At 41.8% G+C, this 21,134-nt stretch overlaps 2 protein-coding genes across 2 annotated transcripts; both read right to left on the bottom strand.

Moving 5' to 3' along the window:
- Window positions 1–5,012: 5,012 nt before the first annotated feature.
- On the bottom strand, window positions 5,013–18,158 carry LOC120052975 (zinc finger protein 205-like). The gene is made up of 5 exons (XM_039000224.1): window positions 17,989–18,158; window positions 14,189–14,329; window positions 13,526–13,637; window positions 11,586–11,695; window positions 5,013–6,083 (listed from the first exon to the last, which is right to left on the bottom strand). The coding sequence occupies exons 2-5, from the start codon at window positions 14,276–14,278 to the stop codon at window positions 5,157–5,159; spliced, it is 1,239 nt and encodes a 412-aa protein (XP_038856152.1). The 5' UTR covers window positions 14,279–14,329; window positions 17,989–18,158; the 3' UTR covers window positions 5,013–5,156.
- LOC120052985 (zinc finger protein 239-like) lies at window positions 16,651–17,994 on the bottom strand. Its single transcript, XM_039000238.1, has one exon. It carries the CDS (start codon window positions 17,950–17,952, stop codon window positions 16,879–16,881), a length of 1,074 nt encoding a protein of 357 aa, XP_038856166.1. The 5' UTR covers window positions 17,953–17,994; the 3' UTR covers window positions 16,651–16,878.
- Window positions 18,159–21,134: the final 2,976 nt, after the last annotated feature.

The following is a 21,134-nucleotide window of genomic DNA, read 5'->3' as shown; positions in this document are numbered from 1 at the left end:
GTTGGGCCTTATGAAAAGCCTACATTATTTTATAATTTACCTAGGCATTTTTGGCAATAGGATAATGATGCAAATGATGCCCACCTGACCCAGATTGCGATCTATAATGAACCGTTTTTGGATTGCATAAACAGTGATGTGATAGTGGGGATTTAGGGCTGTGTTCCAAACTTCAGGTACTCAATGACAAAGACAAAACATATGCATTTAATAATTGAAAGCTCTTTCCTTTAGTCATAAGATTTCATTAGACAGATGCGGCAGAAAGTACAGTAAATGTCAAATGCACATAAAATCCAGTGTAATGTTTGGATTCAGTCTTGTCAGGTAAACCGTTGTGTCGTCACCTTTGGTCTGCATTTCCCCATAATCTCCTGTGTTCCCTTTCAATTACTACCATGGTTATGCATATGCGTCTCATATTTCTTCTGCTCGAAATAGTTACATTTATATGCGCACTAATATCCCGTTATTTTTGAAGATACTCAAGTATTCTGTTTTTGAGTTGAGGCATATAAACGTCACGTCCCGTTTACAATATCCCGGATAAACTCATATCCCGATTATGAGAAATCCGGCTATAGGTTATGTTGATTTTAGACGGGATACAGTGGCATGTAAAATCTTATGCCGTTTACTTCTTATGGCTGCAAGCCCGACGTCGGTACACTTATGACAACAGCCAGCTCAAGTGCAGGGCGCGAAATTCAAAATATATATTTTTTAAATATTTAACTTTCACACATTAACAAGTCCAATACAGCATATGAAAGGTACACATCTTGTGAATTCAGCCAACATGTCCGATTTTTAAAATGTTTTACAGCGAAAACAACACGTATATTTGTTAGCTCACCACCAAATACAAAAAAGGACAGACATTTTTCACAGCACAGGTAGCATGCACAAAGCCAACCTAACTAACCAAGAACCAACCAAACTAACCAAGAAACAACTTCATCAGATGACAGTCTTATAACATGTTATTCAATAAATCTATGTTTTGTTCGAAAAATGTGCATTTTTCAGGTATAAATCATAGTTTACATTGCAGCTACAATCAGAAATTGCACCGAAAGCAGACAGAATAATTACAGACACCAACGCCAAATAACTAAATACTCATCATAAAACATTTCTGAAAAATACATAGTGTACAGCAATTGAAAGACAGGCATCTTGTGATTCCAGCCAATATTTCCGATTTATCAAGTGTTTTACAGCGAAAACACAATATAGCGTTATATTAGCTTACCACAATAGCCAAAAACACAAGCAATTTCCCAGTAGCAAAAGTAAGCGATCGTAACAAACAAGCAAAAGATATATAATTTTTGACTAACCTTGATTTTCTTCCTCAGATGACAGTCCTATAACATCAGGTTATACATACACTTATGTTTTGTTCGAAAATGTGCATATTTAGAGCTGAAATCAATGGTTACACATTGTGCTAACTTAGCTACTTTTTCCCACTACGTCCGGATTTTCCCTGACACTTTTTCTGACACACATATTCTGACCAAATAGCTATTCATAAACATAACTAAAAAATACATGTTGTATAGGAAATGATAGATCCATTAGTTCTTAATGAAATCGCAGTGTTAGAATTCTAAAAATAACTTCATTACGATATGCAGCTTCGGTATAGCTAGAGTACCCAAACGTTGGGCGCCCACGACTAGTTCACATGTACGACAGATATATGAAATAGCATCATAAAATGTTTCTTACTTTTGCTGATCTTCCATCAGAATGTTGGACAACATGTGTCCTTTGTCCAGAACAATCGTTGTTTGGATTTAGAACGGCAACTTTCCCTCTTCATTTAGCACGCGCACTAGCCAAGTGGCACGGATCTCTCCATCGTCAACAAAGTCAGAGAACGGAACACGGCAAAACTCCCGAAAAAATTTCAATAATCTGATTAAACTATATTGAAAAAACATACTTTACGATGATATGGTCACATGTATCAAATAAAATCAAAGCCGGAGATATTGGTCGTCCATAACGGCAGCTAAACAGAAGGCAATCCCACTGTCCACCTCGCGCTCCCAAGAGTACCGGAAATGAGGGACACGTCATACAAAGAGCTTGTATTCAACTTCAGACCAAGATAAACACTAAATTTCTTCTCTCACAGCCTCTTGACATCCAGGGGAAGGTCTATGAAGTGCACGTAGACTCTTACGTATCATGCCCATGTATAGGCAGGAAGTAGAACAGAGCATCGATTTCAGACTTTCCACTTCCTGGTCAGGAAGTTTGTGCCAAATGAGTTCTGTTTGACTCACAGATATAATTCAAACGGTTTTAGAAACTAGAGAGTGTTTTCTATCCAATAGTAATAATAATATGCATATTGTACGAGCAAGAATTGAGTACGAGGCCGTTTGAAATGGGCACCTTTAATCAGAGCTACTCAATACTGCCCCTGCAGCCATAAAAAGTTTTAAAGTTTTTTTTTTTTCGCGGTCTGCCAGGCTCAGTTTCACATAGTAGGCTGTCATGGGTGTTGTGTGATGTATTCATCTGCTTGTCTACAGTTAGATACATGAAGCTTCTCCTGCCATAACGTGTTGCCTTAGAAGACTAAATAAAACAGTACTCACCAGAATAATGGCATAAATCGAATGCATGCATCACTGTTAGCCTAGGCTAATATAGTTGACACCGGTAAAGTTGTCTTTTCGACTTCAGCTTCGCTCGCGGAGCAAGGAGGTTTAGGGACCTGTGGAGAAAACTCGATTCCAAAATAATGTAAAGACTGTGCCTGTGCAAAATGTCATCAGTAAAGCGGTTTTGTTTTGAGCCCCACATTTTTTGCTACAAATAAACAGGGTTGAATGTTATTTTGGCATTAATACATGTCACATATCAGTTATTTTTTTATTTTACATTGTTTGCAATAAAAACAAATTGTTAATAAAGCCTCCGTACAAACATGGTCTCTTTTTTTTGCTTTCTTGAGCAAGGCAGCTCCAAAATGCAGGTGTTTCAGCCTAGCTCAGTGCTTTCTGTGGTGGTGGGGCAGCCAGCTGAAAATATGGAGCGTAGGAGTTGGTAATGTTCTCTAGTTGCGCCGTGATTGGCTCAGTGTTCAGTCACTTATGGACACTACGTCACGGCCAAATCTAAGGGTAGACCTCGAAAATTCAATCCCCTTGGGTGCTGCCATAGAGTTACATTAGAAGTGCCCATCCAAGAAGGCTCAAGGTCATTGGCTACAGATAAAATTGTCAAATCACGTTATATCTACAGTAGCTTTGATTGGACTTTCAAAATCTTAGCTAGCAGTCATCATGAATCAAGTCAACAATCTACTGGCAGGGGCCTCCCGAGCGGCGCACAATTGGCCCAGCGTCATCCGGGTTAGGGAGGGTTTGGCCGGCAGGGATATGTTTGTCTCATCGCGCACTAGCGACTCCTGTGGCGGGCCGGGCGCAGTGCACGCTGACACTGTCGCCAGGTGTACGGTGTTTCCTCCGACACATTGGTGCGGCTGGCTTCCGGGTTGGATGGGCATTGTGTCAAGAAGCAGTGCGGCTTGGTTGGGTTGTGTTTCGTACACCTGGTGACCGTGTCAGCGTGCATTGCGCCCGGCCCCCCACAGGAGTCACTAGTGCGCGATGGGACAAGGATATTCCTTGTCAGAGCCTGGACTCAAACCCAGAATCTCTAAGTGGTACGGATAGCACTGTGATGCACTGCCTTAGACCACTGCGCCACTCGGGAGGCCCCGGGGTGGGGGGTATTTGTTATGAATTGAACATAGGCAAAACCAAATTCAGAGGAGGAATATAACATGACAGTGTTTAGGCTATGCCAGCACACCAAACAACAAGTCTGTATCATATAAGAATATGAGCGTACCCAGACGCTCAAACGATGGACCTAGTAATCAAAAAAAAAACTCTTACCCCAATACACTTCACATAACTATAATACACTACATGACCAAAAGTATGTGGATTCCTGCTCGTCGAACATTGCATTCCAAAATCATGGGCATTAATATGGAGTTGGACCCCACTTTGCTGCTATAACAGCCTCCACTCTTCAGGGAATGCTTTTCCACTAGATGTTGGAACATTGCTGCAGGGTTTTGCTTCCATTCAGTCACAAAAGCATTAGTGAGGTCCGGCACCGATGTTGGGCGATTAGGCCTGGCTCGCAGTCTGCGTTCCAATTCAGCCCGAAGGTGTTCGATGGGGTTGAGATCAGGGCTCTGTGCAGGCCAGTCAAGTTCTTCCACACTGATCTTGACTAACCATTTCTGTATGGACCTCGCTTTGTGCAGAGAGGCATTGTCATGCTGAAACAGGAAAGGGCATTCCCCAAACTGTTGCCACAAAGTTGGAAGCAAAGAATCATCAGCACCAGACAATTATTCCTCCTCCACCAAACTTTACAGTTGGCACTATGCATTTGGGCAGGTAGCATTCTCCCTGCATCCACCAAACCCAGATTCATCCATTGGACTGCCAGATGGTGAAGGGTGATTCATCACGCCAGAGAACGCGTTTCCACTGCTCCAGAGTCCAATGGCGGCGAGCTTTACACCACTCCAGCTGACGCTTGGCATTGAGTATAGTGATCTTAGGCTTGTGTGCGGCTGCTCAGCCATGGAATCCCATTTCATGGAGCTCCCGATGAACAGTATTTGTGCTGACGTTCCTTCCAGAGGCAGTTTGGAACTCGTAGTGAGTGTTGCAACCAAGGACCGACAATTTATGCGCTACGAGCTTCAGCACTCCCCGCTCCCGTTTTCTGAGCTTGTGTGGCCTACCACGTCGTGGCTGAGCCGTTGTTGCTCCTAAACGTTTCCACTTCACAATAACAGCACTTACAGTTGACCGGAGCAGCTCTAGCAGGGGATAAATTTGATGAACTGACTTGTTGGAAAGGCATCCTATGATGGTGCCACGTTGAAAGTCCCTGAGCTCTTCAGTACGGGCCATTCTACTGCCAATGTTTGTCTATGGAAATTGCATGGCTGTGTGCTCGATTGTATACACCTGTCATTAACAGGTGTGGCTGAAATAGCCGAATCCACTAATTTGAAGGGGTGTCCACATAGCTTTGGTCATGTAGTGTTTGTCAACTAAAGAATGGTTCCCAGATATCCCCTGCGTACATCTCACACACTTCTACGATTTCTTCCCATTGTGGACACTCCTATGTCTGATAAGGTTATTCTGGAAGGAGAAGCTCTTGTAACACAGCTTACACTTGAAGGGCCTCTCCTTGGTGTGAACAGTCTGGTGCTTCTTCACATAGTTCGCCTCAGCAAAGCGCTTCCCACACGTGAGGCAGGCGTACGGCTTGTCGGCGTCCGTCCTAATGCTCGGCCTTACACGTTGTGACCCAATGACACCAGAGGAGGAAGAAGCAGGAGCCACCACCCTCAGGTGGTTAGTCTTTGAGCTTCCTCCTTGACCTCTAGCCATTGTTTGGGTGTTGTTGGGATTGTGTGCTGTGTTATAGGCTAGGTATTTCTCGTGGTGAACGTCCATCCTGACCCTGTCTGTGTTGGTGGGGTAACCATGAGGTAGCTGAGGAAGGCTAGACCCAGGTCCAGGTCTTCTATGAACCCAGTCAGCAGGCATTAGACGAGACCCTGAAGAAGACAGACTTCCTGAAAGATTACCACCAGGAGCATCTCCCATCACGCTCTGTGAAGGCTGAAGCCCAGGGTTACCGGATCTTTTCATCATGGATACTGTGGTGTTTGTATCATAGGAACAGGAGGGTCTATCTCTATCAGCCCCAGGCCCTGCTTCATCCCTGCACTGAGACTGTGAAGAGAAGGGTCTGGGCTGCAGACTGGAGTCTCTGCCTCTCTGATGACCACCAGGACTGGGGTTGTTCAGTCCACCTGTCCACTGGTTGTGTTCTGTGTGGTGGTGGAGTCTCTGTCCCTCACGGTTGGGTCCTAGTTGCGACTCGGGAAGGAAGAGTGACGGCTCCCGATCCAGAGTCCTGATCCGTGGCCAGGGTTTGTGACCAACCGCTGCAGAGGTCCAGTCTCTCCCGTCAGCAACACCGGACATGAGCTGGTCTTCATGGAATGCAGACTGTGAAGACAAATTGAACAGAAAAGCATAAAGGTTTATATAAGAAACCATTTGCTGTACACACAAACATGACATGATATTATAAAATGTTAACCACAGTCAAGCCTCTAACACTGTGATTCAAGTACCTAAAAATATGGAGCCATTGGAGTTTTTTTTATTTTTAAATGTCCACGTGTTGATTCAAGAAATAAGTATAATGTTTTGGTTCGATTGAGATAAGGGAAACTCAGTCCCTGCAATGATACAAAAATAACCAAGTCAGTCAGTACAGAGTTGATTTTGTATTTAACTTCAACAAAATGGTCATACACTCAAATAATGTTACAGCACTTTTATTACACAAAACGATACGTGAAGTAGAAAAACTTTTCTCACTATGGCAACACTACTGTAAATCTGCTACCTTTGCTTTGATAAAGTTAATTTTAGAATACCTTGGAAAAGGTTCAACATGACATTACACACAGCTTCACTACTTTATGTAAAGTAAACATTAATTAAAGAGCCAATGCAGCTGTTTTTATCTCCGTATCTAATCATTTCTGAGTAACAATTAACCTTACTGTGACTTCTTTCAATTCAAATGGTAAAAAAGACACAAAAATAGCTTCTTAGCAAAGAGCAATTTCTCAAGGAAGAATTTAGCTGGGATTGTCTGGGAGTGGTCTGAGTGGGGAGGAGAAAACTCAAACTATCTGTTATTGGCAGAGAGGTTTGAAACTATCTTATTGGTCTATTAACTAGTATGCCACGAGGCAGGGACAAAACTCTACCCCAACAAAACGGGCAGAAATTTCAGGCGGGCTTTTCAAACAGCTCTTACACTAAAAGGGTATTATAATTTTCACAATTTCACAGTATTATTCTGACGTCAATGAGAAAATACATCTAAATCTCTCATGTTTTTGATTGCACTGAGCCTTTAAGGCACGATCATTTCCCCATTATAAAATATAAACCTATTCGGACACAGATTGTCACCTTTCATCAGTGAAGCATTTTTACAGACATCACACCAACCATCACCATATCATCTACTCTGCCTCATCATACTCATTCTTTCCTCAGTTCACCTCATCTAGTTCCCCACTACATCTAAAACAACAGAATTAACTACAAACAAACTAGTACTACATTACATGTCACTATACTCTATACATGGGCCGTGTGCATTTTCTTGTGGTGTATCCTGAGTAGGGTTGCAAAGGGTCGGGAAACTTTCCGGTAAATTTCCTGAAATTTAATCACCGCCAACATAGCTTTCACAAAAACCAGCAATAGAAATAAAGTTAATCACTAACCTTTGGACAACTTCATCAGATGACAGTCTTATAACATCATGTTATACAATACATTTATGTTTTGTTCGAAAATGTGCATATTTAGAGCTGCAAATCGTGGTTATACATTGTGAATACGTAGCAACAATTCACCAAAATGTCCGGAGATATTTTGGACAGTCACCTAATCTAACCAAAGAACTCATCATAAACTTTACATAAAAATACTTGTTGTATGGCAAATGAAAGATACACTGGTTCTTAATGCAACCGCTGTGTTAGATTTTTTAAAATAACTTTACTACAACATACAGCATGCATTATTGTGAGACAGCGCTCACCCATTCTCCGCCGTGTTGGAGCCAACATATTACACAAAAATACGAAATAACATCATAAATATTCTCTTACTTTTGCTGATCTTCCATCAGAATGTTGTGCAAGGAGTCCTAGGTCCAGAATAAATCGTTGTTTGGTTTTAGAATGTCCATTTCTTCTGTCGAATTAGCAACTTTGGCTAGCCATGCGGAGCTCACGTGTCCAAGAAATCTTGGCGCATGGAACGAAAAATTCCAAAATTCCCAATAAACGTCGAATAAACTGGTCAAACTCGGTTGACAATCCTACTTTATGATGTTCTTCTCATATGTATCCAATAAAATCAGAGCCGGAGCAATTCGTAGTGTATACCGAACGCTTTTCAGAAGACAATGTGAGGTTCCCCGGCGCGCAGATGAAAACTGACAAAAGAGCAGACCTGTCACTCCAAAAGCTCTTATTCGGCCTCACATCAAGCTAGACACCCCATTCAACCTTCTACTGCCTGTTGACATCTAGTGGAAGGCTGTATGAAGTGCATACAGATCCATAAATAAAAGCCAGTTGAATAGGCAGGCCCTGACACAGAGCCTCATTTTCTGAATTTTCACTTCCTATATGGAAGTTGGCTGCCAAATGAGTTCTGTTTTACTCACAGATATAATTCAAACAGTTTTAGAAACTTCAGAGTGTTTTCTATCCAATAGTAATAATAATATGCATATTGTATGATCTAGAACAGAGTACGAGGTCGTTTAATTTGGGCACGATTTTTTCCAAAGTGAAAACAGCTCCCCCCTATTGACAATAAGTTTTAAGAGAGCAGAGTTGGAGAGACTTGCAATTTCTCGTGAGATACGTTTTATAGCATACCTTTTAGGAGTGGGACGGATTTCAGACGGAGACAAATATGGGTAATCAATATTGATTTATACGCAATGTAGTAAACTATAGCCGATTCATATTTAAAAACAAAATTTCCTTGCAAAGAACTGCCCCGTGCTGCTCCGCCCATAGGCTATAGCCTACTCTATTGTATTACACGTGTACCTGATCTCGCACGTATGGCTACTGAACTTGAAGCAGCAGCAAGAATGATGGCAGCGGACACTTGCACTTTCTCTTGAGCTAGGTTTTGCATATAGCCTACATTTTAGGACGACGATTTGCAGTCAGAGATAAATAAATGGGTAGCCTAATCAATATTTATTGAAAACGAAAAGGTACAACGCTCACACACCATGGTAGCCTGTGCGCGTCTTTTCCTTTTCAATTGTGATCACATTTTATTTTAACATAGTGATATATATAATTTGGTCAGTATAAATGCCATTTGGACATTTCTGATGCCATTTGGACATGGTTCGCTGACTTTTGACTTCCTATGATTATATAATGCAAATGAACAAAACATAGGCCTTATGGAAAAACTCAATAAAATAAGACAAAGGTATGTTCACATGGTCGCTGTATATGTATAATTTACAAAAAAATAAATGAACATTTTTCGAAAGTGGTCCAGAAAGCACTTTTTTAGAGGTGGTTGTATTTTAGATTTTTTTTTAACAGTTTCAAAATTTGACCCTTGGGTCTTGACTTTGTGTCCATTTGCAATATGAAAATCTACGGTGGAGCGCGCTCGCCATCTTTGGGATTTTTGTTGTATGACACTTGGCATTTGCCATATGCCACTTGCTATAAGGTTTGGATGATCTGCCGTCCATTTGAGTGGTATTTGCGATTGTGTATATGTTTCGTCCAATGCCAATATGTTGCCATTCATTTTTGTCCATTTCATGGGGATTGTTGTATGACACTTGGCATTTGCCATATGCCACTTGCTATAAGGTTTGGATGATCTGCCGTCTATTTGAGTGGTATTTGCGATTGTGTATATGTATCGTCCAATGCCAATATGTTGCCATTCATTTTTGTCCATTTCATGGGGGTTTTCCCTTACTATATAAACACTGAAGTAAAATAACTGTAGTATATACTAGAGTAATGAATGTAGTGCTTTTGCAGACTGTAGTATACTGTAGTATTTATACTAGTGTTTTTGCGGACTGTAGTATTTACAGTAGTGTTTTTGCTGATATTACTGTAGCATTTACTATAGTGATTTTGTTTTATTATCTTTGACATAGATGTGTAGGTAGGTAGAACTGGGGTCTGAACGGATAGTTAAGAGCTTCTGCTCTTTTCGATAACTTGTAGGGAACACAGTGCCTTCGGAAAGTATTCATATCCCTCAACTTTTTTCATATTTTGTTAGGTTACAGCCTTATTCTAACATTTATTAAATTGTTTTTTTCCCCTCATCAATCTACACAACAATTCCCCATAATGACAAAGCAAAGTTTTTTTTATTTTTTACATTTTACTTTTTTTTAAACATTCTCTAGTTTTTTTGCATGTGCTTAGCTCTATTCTGTTTCTTTTTATCCACCAAAACTCCCTAGTCTTTGTGGATGACAAGCATACCTATAACATGATGCAGCCACCACCATGCTTGAAAATATTTAGAGTGATACTCAGTAATGTGTTGTGTTAGATTTGCATCAAACATAACACTTTGTATTGAGGACATAAAGTGAATTTCTTTGCCACATTTTTTGCAGTTTTACTTTAGTGCCTTATTGCAAACAGGATGCCTGTTTTGGAATATTTTTTATTCTGTACAGGCTTCCTTCTTTTCACTCTGTCCTTTAAGTTAGTATTGTGGAGTAACTACAATCTTGCTGATACATCCTCAGTTTTCTCCTATCATAGCCATTAAAATCATTAACTGTTTTAAAGTCACCATTGGCCTAATGGTGAAATCCCTGAGCGGTTTCCTTCCTCTCCGGCAACTGAGTTAGGAAGGACGTCTGTATCTGTGTAGTGACTGGGTGTATTGATACACCATCCAAAGGGGTATTCAATGTCTGCTTTTGTTATTTTTTACCCATCTACCAATAGGTGCCCTTCTTTGCGAGGCATTGGAAAACCTCCCTGGTCTTTGTGGACGAATTTGTGTTTGAAATTCACTGCTCGACTGAGGGACCTTACAATTATCTATATGTGTGGAGTACAGAGATGAGCTGGTCATTCAAAAACTGCTTCTTGACACACTGCTCGCTTAATCCGGAAGCCAGCTGCACCAATGTGTCGGAGGAAACGCCGTACAGCTGGCGACCGAGGTGACCGTGAATGCACCCGGCCGCCACATGGAGGAGTCGCTTGAGCGCGATTGGACAAGGACATCCCAGCCAGCCAAACCCTCCCCTTACGCGGACGACGCTGGGCCAAATGTGCGCCGCCTCATGGGTCTCCCGGTCGCGGCCGACTGCGACACAGCTCGGGATCGATCCTGGATCTGTAGTGACGCCTCTAGCACTGCACTCAGGAGCACTCGGGAGGCCCTTTAATTTTTTATTAATTTGTAAAAATGTCTAAAAACATAATTCTACTTTGACATTATGGGCTATTGTGTGTAGATCAGTGACTGGATCTAAATTAATACTAAATTAATACTTTCTGAAGGCACTGTACTAGAATTACAAAACTATAGTGTTTTTGCGGACTGTAGTGTTTTTGCAGGCATTAGTGGTTTTTGGGTGGGAAAATACTATAGTATTTACTACAGTATACTACAACATTCTATAGTAAGCACCTCACGATTGAGGATACTACAGTATGTAGTATAGTATTCTACAGTATACTACAGTTTCCTACAGAATTCTATACCAAGTATTTTAGTATTCTATAGTAAACTGTAGTCTTTTTTCATTTGGGGCTCAGTCAGTCTGTTGTCATGGAGACTAAATTCAGTTGTTTTGTGTTCGACTGTCTGCTTCTGGTTGTGGCTAACAGTGTTGTTCCCCAGCCCAGAGTTGGGGACTCTGTCCCATCCACTGACCTCCATTATCTCGCCCTGCTCAGTGACATGGTCCCCTGGGCCCTTGGCTGCACCCGGCTGGGAATCCAAGATGGCCGCCCAGTCTCCCTTGTTAGGCTCCAGCCAACCACCTGTAGGAAGAGGTTAAAAAATAGACATTTACAAACATGGCAGAGAACTCTAAATACGGCGTTTAAGTCAATTACCTGGTCAAGTACATTAATTATAGTTGAAGTTTGAAGTTTACATACACTTAGGTTGGAGTCATTAAAACTCGTTTTTTCAACCACTCCACAAATTTCTTGTTAACAAACTATAGTTTTGGCAAGTCGGTTAGGACATCTACTTTGTGCATGACACAAGTAATTTTTCCAACAATTGTTTACAGACAGATTATTTCACTTATAATTCACTGTGTCACAATTCCAGTGGGTCAGAAGTTTACATACACTAAGTTGACTGTGCTTTTAAACAGCTTGGAAAATTCCAGAAAATTATGTCATGGCTTTAGAAGCTTCTGATTGGCTAATTGACATAATTTGAGTCAATTGGAGGTGTACCTGTGGATGTATTTCAAGGCCTACCTTCAAACTCAGTGCCTCTTTGCTTGACATCATGGGAAAATCTAAAGAAATCAGCCAAGACCTCAGAAAAGAATTTGTATACCACAACTCTGGTTCATCCAAGGGAGCAATTTTCAAACGTCTGAAGGTACCACGTTCATCTGTACAAACAATATTACGCAAGTATAAACACCATGGGACCACGCAGCCGTCATACCGCTCAGGAAGGAGACTCGTTCTGTCTCCTAGAGATGAATGTACCTTGGTGCGAAAAGTGCAAATCAATCCAAGAACAACAGCAAAGGACCTTGTGAAGACGCTGGAGGAAATCGGTACAAAAGTATCTATATCCACAGTAAAGCGAGTCCTATATCAACATAACCTGAAAGGCCGCTCAGCAAGGAAGAAGTCACTGCTCCAAAACCGCCATAAAAAAGCCAGACTACGGTTTGCAACTGCACATGGGGACAAAGATCGTACTTTTTGGAGAAATGTCTTCTGGTCTGATGAAACAAAAATAGAACTGTATGGCCATAATGACAATCGTTATGTTTGGAGGAAAAAGAGCGAGGCTTGCAAGCCGATGAACACCATCCCAACCGTGAAGCACGGGTGTGGCAGCATCATGTTGTGGGGGTGCTGTGATGCAGGAGGGACTGGTACACTTCACAAAATGGATGGCATCAAGAGGGAGGAAAATTATGTGGATATATTGAAGCAACATCTCAAGACATCAGTCAGGAAGTTAAAGCTTGGTCACAAATGGGTCTTCCAAATGGACAATAACCCCAAGCATACTTCCAAAGTTGTGGCAAAATGGCTTAAGGACAACAAAGTCAAGGTATTGGAGTGTCCATCACAAAGCCCTGACCTCAATCCTATAGAAAATTTGTGGGCAGAACTGAAAAAGCATGTGCGAGCAAGGAGGCCTACAAACCTGACTCAGTTACACCAGCTCTGTCAGGAGGGATGGGCCAAAATTCACCCAACTTCTTGTGGGAAGCTTGTGGAAGGCTACCCAAAACGTTTGACTCAAGTTAAACCATTTAAAGGCAATGCTACCAAATACTAATTGAGTGTATGTAAACTTCTGACCCACTGGGAATGTGATGAAAGAAATAAAAGCTGAAATGAATCATTCTCTCCACTATTATTCTGACATTTGACATTCTTAAAATAAAGTGGTGATCCTAACTGACCTAAGACAGGGAATTTTTACTAAGATTAAATGTATTTGGCTAAGGTGTATGTAAACTTCCGACTTCAACTGTATGTGTGTTTTAATATGTAAACATAAGTTGTATTGATTTCATTTTATGAATGAAGAAAACATAGGTGCATCACTATTTCCACTGAAGATCTATTACTGTATCTAAGCTTTATGTATTTCTTCCTTACCTTGCTCTCCCATCTTTAGTCCACTCAGCAGGTCAATGCTCTCTGGTTCATCTTCTATTGTCTCCACTTTGACTATCAGCAGATCAGGCTTCCCATCCTCCATGTCTACTGACTGTAAGCGATACAGAGTGAGAAGATGTTGGATCAAGAAATCTGATATGAGCAACCTGCTATGGAGCATCTTCTGATTGGGCAATGAGAGATTGCTATGAGTACAATGCAAACATGTTAGTTGATTTGATTACGTGACACTCTTTAAAGACATGAATCAGATGAACTTGTGGATACCATTTTTGTCTCTGTGTCCAGTATGCAGGCAGTTAAGAGGTAATCTGGCGAACCAATGCTAACTAGCTTGCTAGCTGTGCCCAAAGACTTCCAGTGTTTGCCGCTAAGCTAGTTAGCACTCGTTCACAAAATTAACTCTGAATTATCAAAACCTTAAAGGGAAGTTAAAGGCATGGTCCCACACTTAAAACAAAATGAATCAAGACCTGGGCCCTTATTCACAAATAGTCTTAGAGTAGGAGTGCTGATCTAGGATCTTTCCAAATAGTCTTATTCATTATGATCTAAAAGGCAAAACTGCACTCCTACTCTGAGAGGCTTTGTGGATACAGGCCCTGACCTAATACCATTCAGCCAGTAGTTTAGTGGGCTCACCTCAGTGAGACTGTGTGTGGTCCTGTGCTGCTCAGCTAGTACCTCTGTGGGTTCAGGAGGAGGTGTAGTCTGGTTGTCCTCCGTGACCATGGTCCCTTCAGGGTTCCCCAGACCCTCCTTCACCAGAAGCACTTCCTCATCCTAGAAGACACAGGTGATGCAGATTATACAGGCATACACTCCCTCAGGTACGCACATACAGATAATAAACACAATTTCAACATGGAGTGTTTACCCATCCACACTACGTTTGAGTCCTATACTGTAGTTACAGAATGACTTCATTGTTGTTAAACCCATCATGGTGGACATAAATATATTGTGGGTAAACATTAGTCAGCGATGATAAGTCAAAAGTCAGACAAACCTGACTAAACTATTATGACGTGTACAATAGGTGTTAGTTTGTGTGTAGGTATATTTAGTAAGTGCATATTGGTTATAAAGCGCTGTCAGGTGTATGCAGAATAGGGTGAGATCAGATGTGATGTATACTAAAAGAGTCTTGTCTCCTCCATCTACACTGATTGAAGTGTATTTAACATGCGACGTCAATAAGGGATCATAGCTTTCACCTGGTCAAGTCTAATCCCTTACAGAATGACTTCGTTGTTAAACCCATCATGGTGGACATAAAAATGTTGTGGGTAAAAATAAGTCAGCTATGATAAGTCAGACAAACTTGACTAAACTATTTTGACATGTACAGTAGGTGTTAGTGTAAGTATGTTTAGTAAGTGTATATTGGTAGCCAATAGTTAAGTCACAATTGCCCATAAAAATGTATGAAAAAGAAACATTTGCTTTTTGGTCTTAAATTAAGGTTAGCATTAGGTTTAAAATCACATTTTAAGTGAAATTGTAGAAATAGTTGGGGTTTAGCCATAATTCTGACTGACTTAACCAATAATACACATTTCATCACTAGTTATGAAGCAGAATAGGGTGATATCAGATCTGATGTATATTAAAGAGAGTCTCAATGAAAGTCTTAGAATGAAAAGTCCCATTTTGTGTTTATTAAACAAACAAGTTAATACAACATGAAAACCACACATACACACGTCTCAACTAAAAATCTGCATGAACTTGATGAACTGCATTCATTTTCTCATTCAAAGAGTCTTGGGATAAAAATTAAGCAGTTGAATTTAAGTAATGAAATATGCATTTGTGAACATCATATAGCCTATACAGTACAAACACTTATTATTACTTTAGGCTTACAGTGCATTCAGAAAGTATTCAGACCCCTTTACTTTTTCCACTTTGTTACAGCCTTCTAAAATTGTTTAAATAGTTGTTTCTCATCAATCTACACACAATACCCTATAACGACAAAGCAAAAAACAGGTTTTTAGAAATGTTTGCAAATGTATATACACTGCTCAAAAAAATAAAGGGAACACTTAAACAACACAATGTAACTCCAAGTCAATCACACTTCTGTGAAATCAAACTGTCCACTTAGGAAGCAACACTGATTGACAATAAATTTCACATGCTGTTGTGCAAATGGAATAGACAAAAGGTGGAAATTATAGGCAATTAGCAAGACACCCCCAAAAAAGGAGTGATTCTGCAGGTGGTGACCACAGACCACTTAGTTCCTATGCTTCCTGGCTGATGTTTTGGTCACTTTTGAATGCTGGCGGTGCTCTCACTCTAGTGGTAGCATGAGACAGAGTCTACAACCCACACAAGTGGCTCAGGTAGTGCAGTTCATCCAGGATGGCACATCAATGCGAGCTGTGGCAAAAAGGTTTGCTGTGTCTGTCAGCGTAGTGTCCAGAGCATGGAGGCGCTACCAGGAGACAGGCCAGTACATTAGGAGACGTGGAGGAGGCCGTAGGAGGGCAACAACCCAGCAGCAGGACCGCTACCTCCGCCTTTGTGCAAGGAGGTGCACTGCCAGCGCCCTGCAAAATGACCTCCAGCAGGCCACTGGAGGAGCAGGTTTTATCAAGGATCTCTCTGTACTTTGCTCCGTTCATCTTTCCCACGATCCTGACACGTCTCCCAGTCCCTGCCGCTGAAAAACATCCCCACAGCATGATGCTGCCACCACCAGGCTTCACCATAGGGGTGGTGCCAGGTTTCCTCCAGATGTGACGCTTGGCATTCAGGCCAAAGAGTTCAATCTTGGTTTCATCAGACCGGAGAATCTTGTTTCTCATGGTCTGAGAGTCCTTTAGGTGCCTTTTGGCAAACTCCAAGCGGGCTGTCATGTGCTTTTTTACTGGAGTGGCTTCGGTCTGGCCACTCAACCATAAATGCCTGATTGGTGGAGAGCTCAATTTCGAGTCTCATTGCAAAGGATCTGAATACTTTTGTAAATAAGGTTTGTTATTTTTTATAAATTTGCTAAAAATTCTTAACCTGTTTTTGCTTTGTCATTATGCGTTATTGTGTGTAGATTGATGATTTGTTCTTATTTAATCCATTTTATAATAAAGCTGTAACGTAACAAAATGTGGAAAAGTCAAGGGGTCTGAATACTTTCCGAATGCACTGTATGCCTTATATATTACAATATCTGGACGCAATATCTACTGAAATCTGTTACCCTTGTTATTCCAAATGCATCTGTGGGTCTTTTTAGCTGACAAAAATGAAAATGTATCTTTGTCTTTAATGCTTGGTTTGATATAAACGTCAGAAGCTATTGAATGGAATGGTTACTTTCTATGTCATTGAGTGGAATGTTTTTTCTGGTGGTGTATCTGGAGGTAGCTCCTCTCTGAGAAACTCTTCCTGCAGTGTGTACAGGCGAACGACCTCTCTCCCGTGTGGACCTTCAGGTGCATCTTCAGCTGGTGCTGGCGTGAGAACCTCTTCTCACACTGGGGGCAGCTGAAGGGTTTCTCCCCTGTGTGGACCCTCTCGTGCCTCTTCAGGTCACCAGCCTGAGCGAAGTGCATTTGACAATGGGTACAGCTGAAGGGTTTCACCCCTGTGTGGACCCTCTGGTGCCTCTTCAGGTTGCCAGCCACGGAAAAGCGCATATGACACTGGGTACAGCTGAAGGGTTTTACCCCTGTGTGGACCCTCTGGTGGATCTCCACCTTCTGGAGGCAGCTGAAACCTTTGTGACAGAACATGCAGAGGAACCGTTTCTCTTTACTATTGCCTGATGTTGCTCCCCCTCCCTGAGCCTGGGCTCTAGCCCTGTCGTTTGAGTTCAATAGCTGATTGGAAAGGACATGGCTGTGTGATGCGGAAGGTGCCATCGACGTTGACACTGGATTGCGATCCCTGAATGTGTGTAAAGGGGAGAGGGTGGCAACATTTACAGTTGTCTCTAAGCTTCCCCTATAATCTAAGAAATCTCTGCCCTGTGAGTGTCCATCTCCTAGGTGACTATCTGCATTCAATAGGGGAGAAGCGTAGCCCTCCACTTTTACAGTCACCTCATCTACCACTATGACCTCCCCTTTCTTATCTAGGCACCCTTCAGAGTATACACTACTACTGTACTGGTTCCAGTCCCCTCTAGACAGATCAGTCTGTGTCTCTAAACCCAAGGATATATTGCCAGGGTCCATCTCTGTAGCGTAAGAACAACATGGAACATCCCCGTCAGTGTCTAACGAGTCACCATCACCATGGGAATTAATCTGGCTCTGGTGAAATACCGGTAAATAGTCTGAGCCGGGAGCAGGAGGACAGCCCAGTCTCCCCAGCCCCAGTCTCTCTGGGTCTGATCTGTGGTCAGATCCTGTGTGTAAGAACCTTTGTGTTACTGTTAATATCTCGGTGTCCATCTCTGACTTGAGGATGGGCTTCGGCGTTCCACTGACCTCTGTGATGCTGCGTTGGGTCCAGTCCTGGGGTGCGGAAGTGGTGGCAAGGTCCTCGGTGGCTACAAGGTGCTTTCCAGCCGCACCAGTCTGGATGTCTCTGCTGTGTGTTGGGTCCTCCTCTCCTTCAGACCTCTCCTGCTTGACCCCAGGACCTGCAGCCTCTGCATCTGCAGACTGACATAAGAAGAGGGGAGGTTATTACAGGTACATGAGTAGAACTGGATAACAATGTCATTGGGAAGTCTCCAAGCTCCACTACGGCAGATCAATAAGGATGTACATGTAAGCAAGTGAATAGCTGCAGGGAGCCTTTCTGAAATAAACTGTCCACATTTGATGTACTGTAATTTTGATGTAATACTATTACACTAACCTCTATCATAATAACGTGCTGGGTTGAGGTTCCACTCCCCTCATCAACAGTGATTGGCTGGTCATCGCTCCATGTATTGTGTCCTGCTGGCTTCACAAAGCTCCTGTGGCCTCCAGTGAGATGTCCTTCACCTGAGAGAGTGATTGGGGGAAAAGAGGTGGTTAGTGTAGGTACTGTCAATGCTCAACTGTATATTGTACATTATTGACAATTTTGACACTGTCTAGAATTGGCAAGGATGTAAGGTAAGACTTCACATAACTTCTTATACTATTTATAGATTGATTATGTTCCATGCATTATATCGTTTTCAATTAGTAAATAATAGGAAACGCAGTAAATCAATAATCTGGTTAGAATATGATAGTGTCTATCTGCAAGTTAGCTATGTAATCAGAATGATTGCCTACTATCCAAATAATGATCAAGACCGAATTCTGGTTAAACAGCCATATGTGGTTAACACATTTTGGGGCTCCCGAGTGGCGCACAGGTCTAGGGCACTGCATCTCAGTGCTTGAGGCGTCACTGCAGACACCCTGTATAGAGTCCAGGCTGTATCACAACCGGCCGTGATTGGGAGTCCCATAGGGCGGCGTCGTCTGGGTTTGGCTGGTGTAGGCGTCCTTGTAAATAAGAATTTGTTCATAACTGACTTGCCTAGCTAAATAAAGGTTAAATTAAAAAAAACATCTAAAGTTACACATGCGCAGATGTGAACGAGGAGACCGGTCCACAGTCCCCGCCTTCTGCAAAATGTACCTCTTGCCATTCCTCTATATCGGTCGAGGATCTTGGGACGACTGGTGAGGACGCGCTCCCGTGCCACCTTAAGTTCCAGTAGCTGTAGTTTCCTCCGCAATGACCTGTTTTCTTTCTGGCTTTGAGTTATTTCCAAACGAAACACTGCATAATCGTCGTCTACGAGTTTACAGACCTCTGCCACGGCTGCATTCGCTAGCACCTCCATAATGGAGGCTATTTGAGTGTGGACAGCAATACAGTTAGCCATTGTTAGCAGCTAGCTAACGTCCGCGTTACCTAGATAACATCTATCAACCAAGTCCTGTCTCAAACGCGAATTAAACACTATATAGGGTAAGTGGGTGATGCCGTGGAGTTCAATGTGGCATTTTGAGTTCCAGGGTGTTAATAAACGTCTAAATAACAACAAAAACCGCTAACGTGTAAATTTTTCCTGTTCACTTCCGTTTACGCTTCTTCTTCAGTGGTTTTTAAATGGGGGTTGGCAACCAACTTTAGTGATGCATTTCCGCCACCGACTGGAGTGTTGACCAGAGACAGGGAAGGTCTGAAGTTTAACCCTACCCAATTAAACCCTTCTCCCTAAGGACACGGAATATATAATTTAATACAATATCACCTTAAGGTTTTCTTAAGTTCAATTAAACTTGACTCCTCAACACCATTATTCCTTAATACTAATAACAAACTGTCCCTTTCCCTCCCATATCGCTGGCACTGAAATAGAACGTGTTCTACTGTCTCCATTTCTCTCTGCCTGTGATCTAACTTCCCAGTTGGATGTTTCCCGACTAATTTCAAAGTGCTGTTGAGCCTGATGAGTCTCAGCCTTGCGATTACATCTTCATCCCTTCTCTCTGGACCTGAGGATCTCCCTGCCTCCACCTTTTCCTGGATCCTGACAGGTGTCTTTCCCTTCCTTTTCCACAACCCTTACCATGTATCTTTATTTTTTATTTTTACCACTGTTCTTATTAATCCCTTGGTCTCTGCTTTACTTAAGAGAACAGATCTTATTGGTTGGTGTCATAGCTCAAAGGGTGTGGTTAAATGAAAAAGGTATGCACAATGTTTTTTTAAATATAGTACTACTTATAGTATTACATTACACATCAAATCTCCTATGATCAGTATCTTTCAAAAGAAGTGTGTTAGCAAGAATAGAGTAGAAAATAATACAATGATTTTATTCCATCAACATCACATCAGTAAGGTAAATATTAAACTGTCCTTGTTCTAGCCAAGAAACTGTCTCTAAAAACAGGTACTTACACAAGCCTGTTTCAAATGACAAGTTAATGAATGTGTGGTTAATTACCCTCCTAGAAATGATAGGCCGTCTGAGCTCTTTTTCTACATGTGCGCATCCCACATTTCTGAAGGGATTACCGTTCACATAATTTCTGAGACTGAAGTGCATTCGTACTAGTAAAACATATGTTGAAAATTAGGCTATGAAAATGTAGACAGCTTGAGGCCCATCCATACCCTAAAGAATGGCTTGATGATGCTCTCAGTAGAGTACATATCCTTGATGAGACCTCAACCAGAAGGGATAAAAGATATAGATTTTTAAAAATGTGTCTTTACCACTACATATTATCCTTTTAATGATGACATCACATCAAGGGAGCCATTAAGTAACATTGGAATGTCCTCATGTCTGATCCTGTTTGCCTAAAGATTTTCTCTGATCCACCTCTCTTCCCACTGCAGGGCAGGGAATATCATTGTTCGGGCTGACACTTAGGCCCCCTCCCCCCAAAAATAACAAATAATAACGGACGAATGAACAAGGTTAACTGTTTCTACCCCTGCCGTAGGTGTGCGGCATATAGGGACTCCTGTATTAAAGTGAGCGAATTCAATAGCTCTGCCATTGGTAAACAATACACTATGAAACAGTTCCTCACATGCAGCTCTTCTAACGTCATATACCTTCTCTTGTCCATGCAATAACCAATACACGGGCAAAACAGGTAAGAACACGTATTATAGAACACAG

Source organism: Salvelinus namaycush, chromosome 8 (genome assembly GCF_016432855.1).
Source record: "Salvelinus namaycush isolate Seneca chromosome 8, SaNama_1.0, whole genome shotgun sequence".
NCBI lineage: Eukaryota > Metazoa > Chordata > Actinopteri > Salmoniformes > Salmonidae > Salvelinus > Salvelinus namaycush.
Note: the sequence above shows the minus strand (reverse complement) of the source record. Positions and strands in the feature narration are given on the sequence as shown.